The sequence below is a fragment of the Esox lucius genome, chromosome 14 (genome assembly GCF_011004845.1).
Source record: "Esox lucius isolate fEsoLuc1 chromosome 14, fEsoLuc1.pri, whole genome shotgun sequence".
NCBI classification, from domain to species: domain Eukaryota; kingdom Metazoa; phylum Chordata; class Actinopteri; order Esociformes; family Esocidae; genus Esox; species Esox lucius.
The window spans coordinates 34,634,874-34,651,357 of NC_047582.1; the positions used below are offsets into that span (position 1 = coordinate 34,634,874).

Genomic DNA, 16,484 nt, shown 5'->3' on the forward strand with positions numbered 1-16,484 from the left:
ATTTACTCAGTTCGAAATGTTGACTGTGTGTCAATGACAACTTCCTGATGTTTTCCATGGTGAAATGTCCCAGTGTTCTGGAACCCCTAAGGAAATGTTTGAAACGCTTCTTCTGCAGCCGTGCCCTGTATAAGTCAAATAATTTAAAACTTTAAATGTAAAATATAAAATACGTAGTGATTTGTAAAATAAAAATGGTAGAATATAACATAAAACAACATAATATATTTAAAATAAATATAAATTAAGAAAAGCAATCATAGTCTCGGCTTGATTTCCCTTTATAAATAAAGTTTAAATAAACAAGTAAATCTAGTCTTTTATTTTGGCTGCAGTGGATTTCCAAGCTGTTTGTAGACAGTATTGCATGTACCTGACTGCCCAAACAATATACAGTGGTCCTTGGGATTATTCACAATGATTATTTATTGGATTGTCCATTTGATTTGTGGCTCTGAATTAAGTTTTTTAAATGTGCGTGGGGAGCCACAGCTGTCACAAACAACATGAGGGCTAGACGAGTAGCCAAATATATTCAGGTTATGATATTTAATTTACGCCAGCCACATCACTGACTCCCATTTCATTTGGTACATACACATACGTTGGCAAATGTCACGGCAGTCATCAAGATGTTTGTCAAAACAGTGATATTAATTTCTATTTTTATTTCCTATTTTTATTAGGAAAATGCAATCTTGGCTGGGAGGAAAGTAAATATAAATGCTGAGTCCATTTTTATTTTTTTTCATGAAATCTTCACAGATACGCCACTTGCCCAGTTGTTAAATATAGTTTTATCAACCCAATAGATGTGCTTGAATTTCAACTTCATAATGGTTACCAAATCCCTCTCTATATCATCCTCTCACTGTCAGCACTTCTAAGATGGGAATTCTGTTGCTCTTTACAATTGGGCGAGGCAACACTGATGGGTATGAAGTCCAACTTCATCTGCTGTTCATTTCACCTGAAACACTAAAACCTTCATCCGAGTCGCTAGCGGGTAGAGAACCACAGGGATTTACACAGAAGTCAGGGACCACATTTCCACCTCTTCAATAATCAATGTGCCGATATCGATAAAAGTCCTGCTCTGAATCATTCTGTCCTTCTAAGAGATTTGCACTACCATTTCAACTGAAATCTCTGCTGCCACCACTCAGTTTTCACAGTCCTATCATCCTCATTACTGACAGTATGACAATTAACATCTACCAGGTCACACTAAGGAGATGATTCTCAACTTTTAGGGGTTTTCATACATATCATATAAATGACTAGTACACGCTAGGGACTTCTCACGGCCCTGCCAGATATATTACCAGCACTTTCAACAATATCACTCACTTTAGACATGTCGTTCTTATTATATACTGTATCGGTTTTACATTATTAACTATCCAATTCTTGTACATTAAAGAGGAAATAATGACACATAACATAACTTTGTGTAGATTCTACTATCAGCCAGCGGTATTTATTTGCACATTCACACGTGCCAATGCCATTTGCACAAGTGCTGCGATTGCTGAGGGAGCAGGGGTGGTGGGGGCTAATTAGACCTTCCACTGGACCCTTCCAGTGAATGTGCAACAACACAGCCTCCATGAGCAAAGCAGAATCCCAGAAGGTTCACACATTGCTTTTGAACTTGCACAAAATGGATTGGCGAGCCTAATCATATGACACGTTTATGTCTGTTTATGAGACCTGACACATATACAAAACGAAATGCCTCCTAAAGTACATGTATACATTGTTAATAAGGTTTAATTAATCTTAAATAACAGGAGGGATTTGTTCACCACCACTGTTACCATCAAATGAAATCGCATGAAATTAGAATCAGTTGTACCAAAACACGTATAAATCATTAAAAAAATTGTTAGAATAACTTGGAGGGGGTCATAAAGAATATAAGCTTAAACTTGTTTTGTCTAAACCAGGGGTGTCAAAACAGTTCCACGGAGGGCCATGTGTCTGCAGGTTTTTGTTTTTTCCTATAAATTGGTTCACAGTTCACAACTAAACAACCAGGTGTGGGTAGAAACAAACCAATTAGTGACCTAATTAGTCAATCAAGTACAACGTGAGAGCGAAAACCTGCAGACATTCTGCCCAAGAGCTGACTGAAAGATGCCATTGGGACAGTCTAGGAACCCCAGGGTATCAAGGGACCTCTCTTTTGCTTCAATCAGTGTCAAAGTGCATGGGTCAACTGTCAGAAAGAGTTTGCACAAACTTGGCCTACATGGAAGACCAGAGAAGGAAAAAGCCCCAAAATAACATAAAGAAATGACTGAAAACACCTGGAAAAAGATAAAAAATTACTGGAACAAAGAGTCAAAGTTGGAGTTGTTTGGCCGGAGTGTTTCCCCATGTTTGGTAAAAACGAAACACTGCCTTTGAAAAGAACCTCATACCAACCGTAAATCATGGAGGAGGTGGCATTATGGTTTGGGGCTGCTTTGCTGCCTCAGGGCCTGGACAACCTACCATCATTTAGTCAATCATGAATTCCATATTGTACCAGAAAATTATTGAGGAGAATGTGGGACCATCTGTCAAAAAGCTGAAGCTGAACCAAACATGGTTCGATCAGTTAGACACTGATCTAACTCACAAATGTATCTACAACAGAATGACTGAAAAAGAAGAAACTGGGGTTGAGGCAGGCCGTGAAGGACATGAAAAACAGCCCTAAAACACGACAGTTGAAGCCATACTGTGAAGAGGAATGGGGGGGAAATCTTGTCAGTCGAAGTAAGAGACAGATAGACAGTTACAATGTAAGGGACCAATAAACAGTTACAATGTAAGAGACTGATGGACAGTTACAAGAAACGTCTTTGTGAAGTTATTTCTTGCGAAGGGGGCAATGTCAGCTGTTGAAGCCAGAGGTGTACTTATTTTTTCCAAACCGAAATTGCATTTCTGTTTATTATTGATGAGTAAATTATTGCAAAGTGCAATCTTTCAGTGTCATTTGTGAAATTAGGTTACCTTTATCAATAGTGGTGAAGTGAACATTGCATACGTGGATAAAATACAACTTTCCAGGTGGGTGTACTGACTTTTTCACATGACTGTATATGGAGTCTGCATTATAATCCATATTAACCAATAACCCGATGGCACTTATTCTCCGGGAACAATATTACCAGTCAATTAATAATAGATGCATCCAACATTCAGTGTGAAATTAATATTCTGCTCGCAGTTAATGCCCGGTTACACTACTGCATCCATGACAAAATTACCTAACAGAATTATCAAAGGCTGCAGTGTGTGTGTGGGTTTGTGTGTGTGTATATGTGTGTGTATGTGTGTGTGTAGGTGTGTGTGTGTGTATGTGTGTGTATATGTGTGTGTGTATGTATGTGTATGTGTGTGTCAGTGTGTGTGTGTATGTGTGTGTGAGTGTGTGTGTGTGTGTGTATATGTGTGTGTATGCATGTGTATGTGTGTGTCAGTGTGTGTGTGTATGTGTGTGTGAGTGTGTGTGTGTGTGAATGCGAGTGTGGGCGCGTGAATGCGAGTGTGGGCGTGCGCACGGGTGTATTTCACAAACACAGCAGAACTCTATCTTGAGGGAAGGTTGCTTCATGTCGAAGGAGACATTTATATTAGAGGCTATACTCATCGAGATAAGATGTCTGTCTAAGAGCTAAGACATGTGCACTACATTTGACCAGGGGAATGGCACCCTATTCCCTATCATAGAGTGCACTACATTTGACCAGGGGAATGGCACCCTATTCCCTATCATAGAGTGCACTACATTTGACCTGGGGAATGGCACCCTATTCCCTATCATAGAGTGCACTACATTTGAGCAGGGGAATTGCACCCTATTCCCTATCATAGAGTGCACTATATTTGACCAGGAGAATGGCACCCTATTCCCTATCATAGAGTGCACTATATTTGACCAGGGGAATGGCACCCTATTCCCTATCATAGAGTGCACTACATTTGAGCACGGGAATGGCACCCTATTCCCTATCATAGAGTGCACTATATTTGACCAGGAGAATGGCACCCTATTCCCTATCATAGAGTGCACTACATTTGACCAGGGGAATGGCACCCTATTCCCTATCATAGAGTGCACTATATTTGACCAGGAGAATGGCACCCTATTCCCTATCATAGAGTGCACTACATTTGACCAGGGGAATGGCACCCTATTCCCTATCATAGAGTGCACTATATTTGACCAGGGGAATGGCACCCTATTCCCTATCATAGAGTGCACTATATTTGACCAGGAGAATGGCACCCTATTCCCTATCATAGAGTGCACTACATTTGACCTGGGGAATGGCACCCTATTCCCTATCATAGAGTGCACTACATTTGACCTGTGTCACATACTGTATGTAGGCATTGGTTCAAAATTTCAAAGCTTTATCGTTCCAGTGCACCATTTACCAAGCAGCCATATGAATGCTCTCATGCAGCTAGCAACGCTAGGGTTGAGGGGTTCCTACCCACAGTGGGCTGTTGCCGAACGTAGGAAAATGCTCCTGTTCGCAGCCATAAATTGCCTGGGATTGGAGGTTCAGCTATATAAGTCAAAGTAGCTCCGTGCCAAAATCCCAAAGTTAAGCAAACCTGAAAATAACTGGAAAGTGACCAGCATTCACCATTTAATGGACTGAATGCGCGAATGAGCTGGACTGACTGCTTAGTGGATGAACGAGGGTACCAGGACTGTTGCACTGATGGCAGGTAGGAAAAAACATTTGAATTGCTGCACAAGTCAATAACAGAGAGTTCTGCTTTATTGCCGATTTACATACAAATTGCCTTATTTTAAACCTAAATACACCTTTCATACACTTATTGAATCTCTCTATTGGAGGTCTGGGATAGGAAATGGTGATATGGTGAGCTATTGATTGGGAATGTTGCTGTTCTAGTGTAGTTCACTGATGGAGCAATTTACCACACTTAAGTATGGCCTTTGAAGGCATTATGGCTGGTAAGGTATTGAGCTCACTCAGTCTAGGTGGGACAGACCCTTCTGGGGATTGTACTTCGAATGCCTGTTTATTTAAAGCTCTGACGCAGGCGATTTGGACTGTACGTCAGCTAGAATTAGCAGCGATACCAGCGAGAGCAGTGTGCGGGTTATCTTCCTGTTGCCAACCATCTGCAACATGTTGGCCTTGTGATAATTCCTGCTCATTCAAAACGAGAGTATACTGTACTTTCATAAACCTGGCATGCTCAACTCCACTCCATTAGACAGAATTTATAAGAAATAGTAGAGCAGTTGGCTTTTAAATAAAAAGCAGTTGGGTTTTAAATCAACTGTTGACACACAAAAATATAATAGTGGCAGACAAATAAATACGGTTCACACAGATGTGCCTGTCTATTGCGGATGTTATAATGTGTTATAATGTGCCTGTGTTGTACCCCTGAAAAGGGGAGAAGATTAATACACAAAACTCGCACACTGTTTTTCCACTGCAAGCTTTATGTAGAATGGAGAAAACCCGTGAGCCCTCCCCCTAGTGTTAACGCAGACCAGAACAATCGATCTTCCAACTTATCTTTCCTATAAACTGATCCCAGATAAACTCAGTATAACTATAAACTACATATTTATTTTTTTTAGAGACTTTTCTACGTATTGAAAATAGTGAATCTAATTATACATCACCATGTACACAGACATGTGCATGTGCAAGAATTTCTATTCAGTCTTTTCACAGTCCATGGCTCGTCCCGAACTTAATTGTTAACTTTATAGAAAACAAATCAAGAGCTTATCGGGAAGAACAGTCCATACAAATAAAAAAGTTCAAAGAGGCATGAAACAACAGTCCATATTCCATTTTGAGTTCAGGAATAACAGCCTCTCAAGCCCACAGTCCATAAGGCAAACAGCCCATTGTTATTTCCAAAATGTCAAAGTTCAAAACTGTTAAAGGCAATATTCCTCAGACAAAACAGTCCATATTTTGTTCAAAGTGCCAGACCGTAACAGTCTGTAATGCAAAAGGTCTTCTGATTTCAAGGTCACCATCTCGTATGAACTTTAACCGTCCATGGTCCTTATTTAGTGGACTGTATACACCAAAGGCAACTGGTAGCAGTATTGCTGAAGAGGTGGCAACCATGGCGACAGGCACTGCGCAGGCATGTAAAGTAGGTCCTGTTGTGGTGTTTGCAAGATCCCATGTCGTTGCTTGACATCATAAGACGGTGCACCAAGTTCATCATAGGTTAGTACTCTTGGTGGGTGTCTTTCCCTTTTAGGCAACTGGTACATTTGCTCTTTTTGACTCTCCTGATCACTTTCAGCAGGCGACATAGGAGCAGGAACTTGTTCATCGGCAGGTAAGCTAAACTCTTGTTCTGCACTGTCAGTCCCTGCAGGTGGCTCTTGTTCCTCTTGGTCATTTTCCACAGATGACATGGACTCAGGAACCTGTTCCAGGGCCTCATTTGGGTGCTCATCGGCCTCTGAGGTAAGTAGTGGTTCAAGGGTTTCAGGTTCATCAATATAGCCTGATTGAATCACTTGTGGAGACACATAATGAGTCCAATTCATCTTCACTCCCCTCCTCAGACTCCATATCATAACTTTGAGGCTTTGTCAACTCGCGTTTCTGTCAGGGTTTTGGATGCGGAGCAGTTTCGAGAGGTGGGTGGTCACAAGGCATTAATACATTGCAATGGAGGACTCTGGATCGTCCCTTTCCCCTTTCCGGGTTAACTTCATAAATTGGAAGCTCACCACCCATCTGTCGCACAACTGTATGGATGCTATCTTCCCAGAAATTGCGAAGTTTACCCTGGCCTCCTCGTGGTGTTAAGTTCTTTACAAGGACACGATCACCTGGCTGCAGTCTGGTGCTCCTCACCTTGTTGTCAAAGTTATTTTTGCTCCTGTCTGCAGATTTTTTAGCACACTCTCTGGCAATTTTATATGCCTCTACCATTGCATGTTTCCATTTTTCTACATACTCTTTCTGGTTACAGGAAGGCATTTCTGAATTCAACCCAAACAGCATGTCAACAGGTCTCGAAGACCTCCCATATAACAGGTAGAAAGGAGAGAACCCTGTGACTTCTGAGCGGGTACAACTGTAAGCATACAGAAGCTTATTCAAGGAGTCTTTCCAGTTAGACTTTTGACTTTCTGTGAGTGTTCTGAGCATCTGTAATAGTGTCCTATTGAAACGCTCGGCTTGGCCATTGCCTAGCGGGTGGTATGGGGTTGTTCTGGAGCCTGTTCAAACAATTGATTCTCAAACTCCCCACCTTGATCATGGTGGATGCGAGAGGGGAAGCCAAAATGGCCCATTTCATCATGAAGCTCTCACAAGACTGTTCCTTTATATGTCTCGGGCAGGACCAACTGTGTGCGGGTGGGAGTGGTTCGGCAGAGGACACCATCCTTATCAATGGTAAGTTTTCTCCATTCACGAAACAGGCATTTTGTTTTTAGGCTATATGTCTTGAGCTGTTTCACTCGTGGTTTTAATTCAGACAACTTACATTGATATACAGGACTAATTTCCTGGTCATTGATTTGAGCTTCTCTAATCTCATTTACAGACAATGGGGTTATGGTTGGAACTGCTGAACAGACTTCGATGGAGGAACAGTTTGTCGAGACTGACCATGGAATGCTGGGTCCTTCTTGAACTTCTACCGCCTGAATTGTTGCACCGATCACGTCTGATGACAGCTCCTCAAAACGCTCATTCATCACAGTTCCGATGTCAAGGGGCAATCTGGATAGTGTATCCGCGTCAATATTTTCTCGGCCAGGGTGGTATCTGATTGTGAAGTGGAAATCTGCCAATTCAGCCACCCACCTGCAGCCTGTAGCATTCAACTTGGCAGTTGACAGGACATACGTAAGGGGATTGTTGTCACTAAAAACGGTAAACGTTGGGGCATAATACAAGTAATCACGGAATTTTTCAGTGACTGACCACTTCAGAGCAAGAAATTCAAGCTTGCCTGAGTGTAGGTGGTACTTTTTCTCAGCAGCAGATAAAGTACGAGATCCGTAGGCAATCACACAAAGTTTCCATTTTGGTTCTGGTACAATACACCACCCAAGCCTTGGGCTGACGCGTCTGTATGCAGGACGAAAGGCTGTGAAAAGTCAGGGAATGTTAATACAGGGGGCTGGAGAAGATCAATTAGTTGCTCAAGAGTGTTCTGATGCTGACCTGTCCAGGTAATAAGCTTACTAGATGGAACACCAGTTTTCATGCATTTTGTCTTTGGCTTCCTCTGATTGTCTCTCATGTGAGCATTATCTTCTGGAGTGCTTTTTAACAGGTCGTACAAAGGGCTAGCGATGCGAGAGAAATCTTTAATGTACTGCCTGTAGTAGCTAAGTAGACCAAGAATTCTCCTCAACTCACTGAAATGTTTTGGATGTTTGTCTTTCAGGTATCTGACCGCTTCTGTGTCTGCAGGATCAACTTTACTTCCCTCTGCAGAGACTATTCTACCCAGATAGCAGACTTCAGGTTTGAAAAGCTCACACTTCTTTGGCTTGAGTTTGATGCCATGTTCCTTAAGCCGTTGCAGCACTTTCTTTACATCCTGGACATGGTTCTCAAAGGTGTCATCAAGGTATGGGATGCATATCTCGTCTCGCAGGCCTTCTAAGCACTCTTCCATACACCGCTGCAGGAGCATTCATCAGCCCAAAAGGAATTCGCACCCATTCATATAGACCCCAGGGTGTCACGAAAGCCGTTAGGTGCTTACTTTCCCTTGACATGAACCCCTGGTGGTAGGCCTTCCCATGGTGTAATGATGAGAACCAAGAATTGCCACCAAGGCTGTCCATGATATCCTGAACTCTTGGAATCGGTTGTCTATCTGGTTGAGTCTTTCGGTTTAAGTCTCTATGATCAATGCATAAACGAAGGCTGCCATCTTTCTTTCTTACGCACACGATTGGAGATGAATATGATGAGTTGGATTTTTCAATCCATCCTTGTGCTATGAGGTCATGCAAATATTATTTCATCTCACGATACAGGGGTTTTGGCACAGACAAGTAACTGCGACTGACTGGCTCCTCATCTTTAAGTGAGATACTCAATTGCAAATCTCTGATGCACCCAATGTCATCGTCTGACTTAGAAAATGAATGGCATACTTCTCTTAGCATTTGCTGTACTACCTGTCTCTGGTATTTACTCAAGTGGCTGACATCGACGGGCGGGTCCCATTCATCTGTGCTGGTGTGGTCACGACAGTTATCCGCAGCCTGGATGTGACATACTCCAACAGAGGTAGGGTTTGCTGGCACCTCCAACATACTAGCAGGTAGGACATTCTTGACAAGCTGTACTGTAGCGATCGGAGTCTGGCCCATAAGAGGTACATCATGGTCAGTGTCATTGTACACCTCAATTGTGATATTTGTTGGAGCCCCTTTTGTCAGCCTCACTAGACTGTCTGTGAACTCAAGCCCTTCCGGCCACTGGTGATTCACATCAGGTTAAAAAATGAACGTGCTGTCCTCTTTAACTGGCTGTATATACACTCGGCATGAGACCTGCACAGTACTACGTTTGGGGATGTTAACATGCCCTTTTGTGGTCTTTACTGTGTATTCACTTGAGCTTTCTGCACTCAGAAGTTGAATGAATGCCTGGACTTTGCTCCTCTTTAGGCTGGGGAATGCAGTTTTCACAGTTCTCTCAAGTATGTTGTTATTTGCGGTGTTTGGTTGTGCCTGTGCAATGGAGTTCACGATTTGAAACCTATGAGAGGGTGGGAGAGGTTTTGACCCCTTGCTACGAGCACAGGAATGATAAGTTCAGCTTCGTGAGTTGCATGTGATGATAATTTGAATGTCACTTCAACATACCCAATATAGGGCATATCAATGCCGTTGGCAGCTACAAGGTTCAACGTATTTGGAGCCTCAAGAATGTCAGACACATCCCTCAAGGGTACTTCTGGTAAGTACTCCTGTTTCCACACTTCATCAATGACACATACCTGAGAGCCAGTGTCCCACAGTGCTTGAAATCGTTGGCCGTGCAGGTAACATTCAACGAGACATTGCCTCCCAACTAATGACGTCACTGGGTAATGCTGGTTAACCTGGGTGCTGCAAGGGGTGTGAATACTCATTGTCATAGAGAAGTTTGACGCTGATCTTGTTACGTTGATGCAAATTTACTTATGTTCAGCCCAATGGTGAGTTTGGCAGGTCTTAGAACAATACAGTATTTTTTTACATTGTGAACACTGCTTCATCTGCCTATCTGTCCTTCCACAGGCTGCACATCCCCGGGACTGATCAGTAGATCTGGTTACTCCCTGTCCCGCGGAAGTAACCAGTCTCCGTTTAAAGGAGTCTCTCTTGAAGGCTTAATGCCACAAATTCTGCATCCCGCTTGGAAGTGCTCACCACTGCCACATCGAAAACAATGCATGCAATGGTCCTCTGTTCTTTGTTGCTAACATTTGAAGCACTTTCTTGTTTGGGAACGAGGAGTCGGTGCATAATACTGCCAAGGCATATACTGCAGTTGAAATTGAGTGTTTACTCTTGTTTGGTTGGCACCCGGTGATGTCCAATAGGGCTGCACTTGACACTGAACAATTTCTCTGTCAGACGTTCTCTGTGAAGGAATGGGAAATTGTGGTGAGGCAAAGGCTGGTTGCCACAATGATTCCCTGATGTGAGCTATTTCAGCATTGAGTGTTTTTAGTGAAGCTACATCAGTTCTCAGCTCTTCGTATAGCACGTCGAAAGATGATTTCTGCACACTTTGAGTCACACACACTGGTTTCTTCTCAGTCACTTCACCTCTGGACTTAACTGCATGGACAACTGTAGGTGTGTGCTGCACATTGGTTTTCTTTTTCTTTTGTCTTTCTGCCTCGTTAGCACAAGCATTGTTTAATTTCTCCAACAGAGCCTCATCAGTGGTTTTGGGGTCCAGAAGTAGGGGCTGCATGTCTACTTTTATGCTTTCACTTTGGAGACTGGTGAGTACAGTATGTAAGAACATGCTTTGAACTAATGCTGGATCATATTTGAGGCCTGATTCTGCTTCTTGGGATGCAAACAGGATTTTCTGGCGCAGGTCAAGAACACGCATAAGGAAATTCTGTGGTGTGTCTTTGTTTCCTTGGCATTCAGAGGTAAGTAGTTTATAAAGTTCAGTTGCACTTTTTTCTTGGAAGTGAGAGCGCAGAATTCGTCTTAAGGTAGGTAGAGTCAGGTTTGATTTTCCTTCTAGATAGCTTCTTAACTGTAAGCCTGGGGAAATGGCACGAATTTGGTGTGCTAAACTTGAAAAAAATAATTTATCTTTTTTACCTGGGTCACCAATTTGTCCAGAAATTTTGAAATCTTTGCGCCAAGGTGGGCTGGGGTGTTGGGTATTCACTAAATGTTGTGGGTATGCAGCAATTTCAAGCTGAGGCTGGACAACACTGGGTTTTGTGTTCACTTCCTCCAGCTGTTGAATTTCACCCAATTTTAGTTTCATTGCGCTTTTTAGCTCATCTAACTCCCTTTGCAATCCATCTTTTTCTGTGACTTCACTTGGCCCTGCGGTCTCCTTTTCAGTGACTGTATTTACTTCTATAATTTGATCTCTCAGGCTTAACAGTACAGACATGCCGCCATCTTCTAGTTCCGTCATGTCTTCTTCGAGATGTTGAAGAATTTGAGAGATCAAAGACATGCGAGATTTAGATGAAATATTCTCTTGATCTGCTATTCTAAGGAACTCACAAACACTAAGAAGCTTTTCTTTGGGTAATGGGTTTAGCATGGCGATAATTTCAACTTGTATGTCCTAGCACCGTTGTCTCCATTTTGACAATAGAGTGGGCCTTTCCACTGAGTTGGGGCTTACTTGAGACTGACTGAACTTTGGTTTCACCTGATGATCTCTGTGGCCTCAGGTTTCTGGTTCTTTGCCTCTGTCTTGCCTTTACTGCAGGGACTCTATCCACTCTCCACTGTTGATCTGGGTTGTTTTAGGGGATGTACTGCATCAGGAAGTGTCGGCCAGGTAAGTGACGACTGCCCTCCGAAGAGTATCTCTCAGCAGTGCCTCCAAATGTTGTACCCCTGAAAAGGGGAGAAGATTAATACACAAAACTCGCACACTGTTTCTCCACTGCAAGCTTTATGTAGAATGGAGAAAACCCACGAGCCCTCCCCCTAGTGTTAACGCAGACCAGAACAATCGATCGTCCAACTTATCGTTCCTATAAACTGATCCCAGATAAACTCAGTATAACTATAAACTACATATTTATTTTTTATAGACTTTTCTACGTATTGAAAATAGTTAATCTAATTATATATCACCATGTACACAGACATGTGCATTTTTAAAATACATGTTCCTTTTCAATCTGTCACACCTGTTCATAATGGATCTTACAGTTTCTTATAATGTGCCTGTTCATAGCGGATGTTACAATTTCTTATAATGTGTCTGTTTATAGCAGATGTTGTTATGTCTTATAATGTGCCTGTTCATAGTGAATGTTATAATGTCTTCTTCATAATGGATGTTATAATGGTTTATATAATGTGTCTGTCCATCCATCTTCTTCCGCTTATCCGGGGCCGGGTCGCGGGGGCAGCAGTCTAAGCAGGGATGCCCAGACTTCCCTCTCCCCAGACACTTCCTCCAGCTCTTCCGGGGGGACACCGAGGCGTTCCCAGGCCAGCCGGGAGACATAGTCCCTCCAGCGTGTCCTAGGTCTTCCCCGGGGTCTCCTCCCGGTGGGACGGGACCGGAACACCTTCCCAGGAAGGCGTTCCGGAGGCATCCGAAAAAGATGCCCAAGCCACCTCAGCTGACCCCTCTCGATGTGGAGGAGCAGCGGCTCTACTCTGAGCTCCTCCCGGGTGACCGAGCTTCTCACCCTATCTCTAAGGGATCGCCCGGCCACCCTGCGGAGAAAGCTCATTTCGGCCGCCTGTATCCGGGATCTTGTCCTTTTGGTCATGACCCAAAGCTCATGACCATAGGTGAGAGTAGGAACGTAGATTGACTGGTAAATCGAGAGCTTCGCCTTGCGGCTCAGCTCTTTCTTCACCACGACAGACCGATACATCGACTGCATTACTGCAGAAGCTGCACCGATCCGTCTGTCAATCTCCCGTTCCATCCTTCCCTCACTCGTGAACAAGACCCCTAGATACTTAAACTCCTCCACTTGAGGCAGGCACTCTCCACCAACCTGAAGTGGGCAAGCCACCCTTTTCCGACTGAGGACCATGGCCTCGGATTTGGAGGTACTGATTTTCATCCCCACCGCTTCACACTCGGCTGCAAACCGTCCCAGCGCATGCTGAAGGTCCTGGTTAGAAGGGGCCAACACGACAACATCATCTGCAAAGAGCAGAGACGAAATTGTGTGGTCCCCAAACCTGACACCCTCCGGCCCCTGGCTGCGCCTAGAAATTCTGTCCATAAAAATTACGAACAGAACCGGTGACAAAGGGCAGCCCTGCCGGAGTCCAACATGCACTGGGAACAAGTCTGACTTACTGCCGGCAATGCGGACCAAGCTCCAGCTTCGGTTGTACAGGGACCTGACAGCCCTTAGCAAAGGACCCAGGACCCCATATTCCCCAAGCACCCTCCACAAGATGCCGCGAGGGACACAGTCGAAAGCCTTCTCCAAATCCACAAAACACATGTGGATTGGTTGGGCAAACTCCCATGAACCCTCCAACACCCCGTAGAGGGTATAGAGCTGGTCCAGTGTTCCACGGCCCGGACGAAAACCACACTGTTCCTCCTGAATCCGAGGTTCTACTATCGGCCTTATTCTCCTCTCCAGAACCCTGGCATAGACTTTCCCGGGGAGGCTGAGAAGTGTGATCCCCCTATAGTTGGAACACACCCTCCGGTCCCCCTTCTTAAAAAGAGGGACCACCACCCCGGTCTGCCATCCCAGAGGCACTGTCCCCGACCGCCACGCGATGTTGCACAGGCGTGTCAACCAAGACAGCCCCACAACATCCAGAGACTTGAGGTACTCAGGGCGGATCTCATCCACCCCCGGTGCCTTGCCACCGAGGAGTTTCTTGACCACCTCAGTGACTTCAGCCCGGGTGATGGACGAGTCCACCTCTGAGCCCTCATCCTCTGCTTCCTCAATGGAAGAAGTGACAGCGGGATTGAGGAGATCCTCGAAGTACTCCTTCCACCGCCCGATGACATCCTCAGTTGAGGTCAACAGCTGCCCACCTCTACTGTAAACAGCGTTGGTAGGGCACTGTTTCCCTCTCCTGAGGCGCCGGATGGTTTGCCAGAATCTCTTCGAGGCCAGCCGATAGTCCTTCTCCATGGCCTCACCGAACTCCTCCCAGGCCCGAGTTTTTGCCTCCACAACCACCCGGGCTGCAGCCCGCTTGGCCTGTCGGTACCCGTCAGCTGCGTCAGGAGTCCCACAAGCCAACCAGGCCTGATAGGACTCCTTCTTCAGCTTGACGGCATCCCTTACTTCCGGTGTCCACCACCGGGTTCGGGGATTGCCGCCTCGACAGGCACCGGAGACCTTACGGCCACAGCTCCGAGCGGCCGCTTCGACAATGGCGGTGGAGAACATGGTCCACTCGGACTCAATATCTCCAGCCTCCCTCGGGATCCAGTCGAAGCTCTGCCGGAGGTGGGAGTTAAAGATCTCTCTGACAGGAGACTCGGCCAGACGTTCCCAGCAGACCCTTACAGTACGCTTGGGCCTGCCGAGTCTGTCCAGCTTCCTCCCCCGCCATCGGATCCAACTCACCACCAGGTGGAGATCAGTTGACAGCTCCGCCCCTCTCTTCACCCGAGTGTCCAAGACATACGACCGCAGGTCAGATGAGACGACAACAAAGTCGATCATCGACCTGCGGCCTAGGGTGTCCTGGTGCCACGTGCACTGATGGACACCCTTATGCTTGAACATGGTGTTCGTTATGGACAAACTGTGACTAGCACAGAAGTCCAATAACTGAACACCACTCGGGTTCAGATCAGGGGGGCCGTTCCTCCCAATCACGCCCCTCCAGGTGTCACTGTCGTTGCCCACGTGGGCGTTGAAGTCCCCCAGTAGAACAATAGAGTCCCCAGTCGGAGCACTTTCCAGCACCCCTCCCAGAGACTCCAAGAAGGTCGGGTACTCTGCACTGCGGTTCGGCCCGTAGGCACAAACAACAGTGAGAGACCTATCCCCGACCCGTAGGCGCAGGGAAACGACCCTCTCGTTCACCGGGGTAAACTCCAACACATGGCGGCAGAGCTGGGGAGCTATAAGCAAACCCACACCAGCCCGCCGCCTCTCACCATGGGCAACTCCAGAGTGGTGAAGAGTCCATCCTCTCGCAAGGAGTGTGGTTCCAGAGCCCAAGCCGTGCGTAGAGGTGATCCCGACTACCTCTAATCGGAACCTCTCAACCTCACGCACTAACTCAGGCTCCTTCCCCGCCAGCGAGGTGACATTCCACGTCCCTAGAGCTAGTTTCCGTGTCCAGAGATCGGGTTGTCTAGGCCCCTGCCTTCGACCGCCACCCGATCCTCTTCGCACCGGCCCCTTATGGTCCCTCCTGTGGGTGGTGAGCCCACGGGAGGGCTATATATAATGTGTCTGTTCATAGTTAATGTTATAATTTCTTATAATGTGCATGTTCATAGTGGATGTAACAACATCTAAAATTGTGCCTGTTAATAGTGGATAGTATAATGTCTTATAATGTGCCTGTTCATAGCAGATGTTATATTGTCTGATAATGTGCCCATTTATAATGGATGGTATAATGTCTTATAATGTGCCTTTCCTTGTCGGATTTAATAATGTCTAACAATGTGCCTATCCATAACAGTGATTGTTATAGTGCTGATAATATGCCTGATCATAGCGGATGTTATAAAATCGTGTAATGTTCATGTCCATAATAGCGATTGACATAATGTCTTATAAAGAGAAAGAAAAAGATAGAGAGAACCAAAGTGAGAGAAAGAGAGAGCAATTATCCAACACTGAATTGTTTCTTTCTCCTTGTTTGATCATTCGTCCTGGTCTCCTTTCCTCATCTCCTTTCCTCATCTCTTATAAAGTATTTTCATTGTGCCCCCCAACACACACACACACACACACACAAGATTTGCCTCAATCAAAAATATCAGTGCAATGTTGATGACATGATTGCTGTAGAGTTATCATTATTGTGACATATTTCAGTGTAAATTATTCTCCCCCAACAAAACAGCCCAAATAACTATTCTCCGTAACAGCCCCACATGCCAACATGGTAAATTAGCTGCAGGAAATATGTGATGCTTGTAAACAATGAGGCCAGCGACATGCATGAAATACAACTGCCTTCCTCTCTGTCCGTCACACTCCCAAATCACAGCCTACTTCGTACCACTTCTCACCGGGTCCTTGTCCAAGGCAGGGCTCTATTTAGGGAATAGGGGGTCATTGAGGAGGCATTTCTCCTTGCC

At 45.0% G+C, this 16,484-nt stretch overlaps 1 protein-coding gene across 2 annotated transcripts in view; it reads right to left on the reverse strand.

Moving 5' to 3' along the window:
- Window positions 1–8,678: 8,678 nt before the first annotated feature.
- LOC117595539 overlaps window positions 8,679–16,484 on the reverse strand; it is a 57,422-nt gene continuing 49,616 nt past the window's right edge. For both annotated transcript variants that reach the window (XM_034296804.1, XM_034296805.1), the window contains one exon: window positions 8,679–12,100. In XM_034296804.1, the coding sequence (XP_034152695.1) occupies window positions 10,470–11,798 (1,329 nt within the window). In that variant the 5' untranslated portion in view covers window positions 11,799–12,100 and the 3' untranslated portion in view covers window positions 8,679–10,469. The remainder of the gene's footprint in view (window positions 12,101–16,484) is intronic.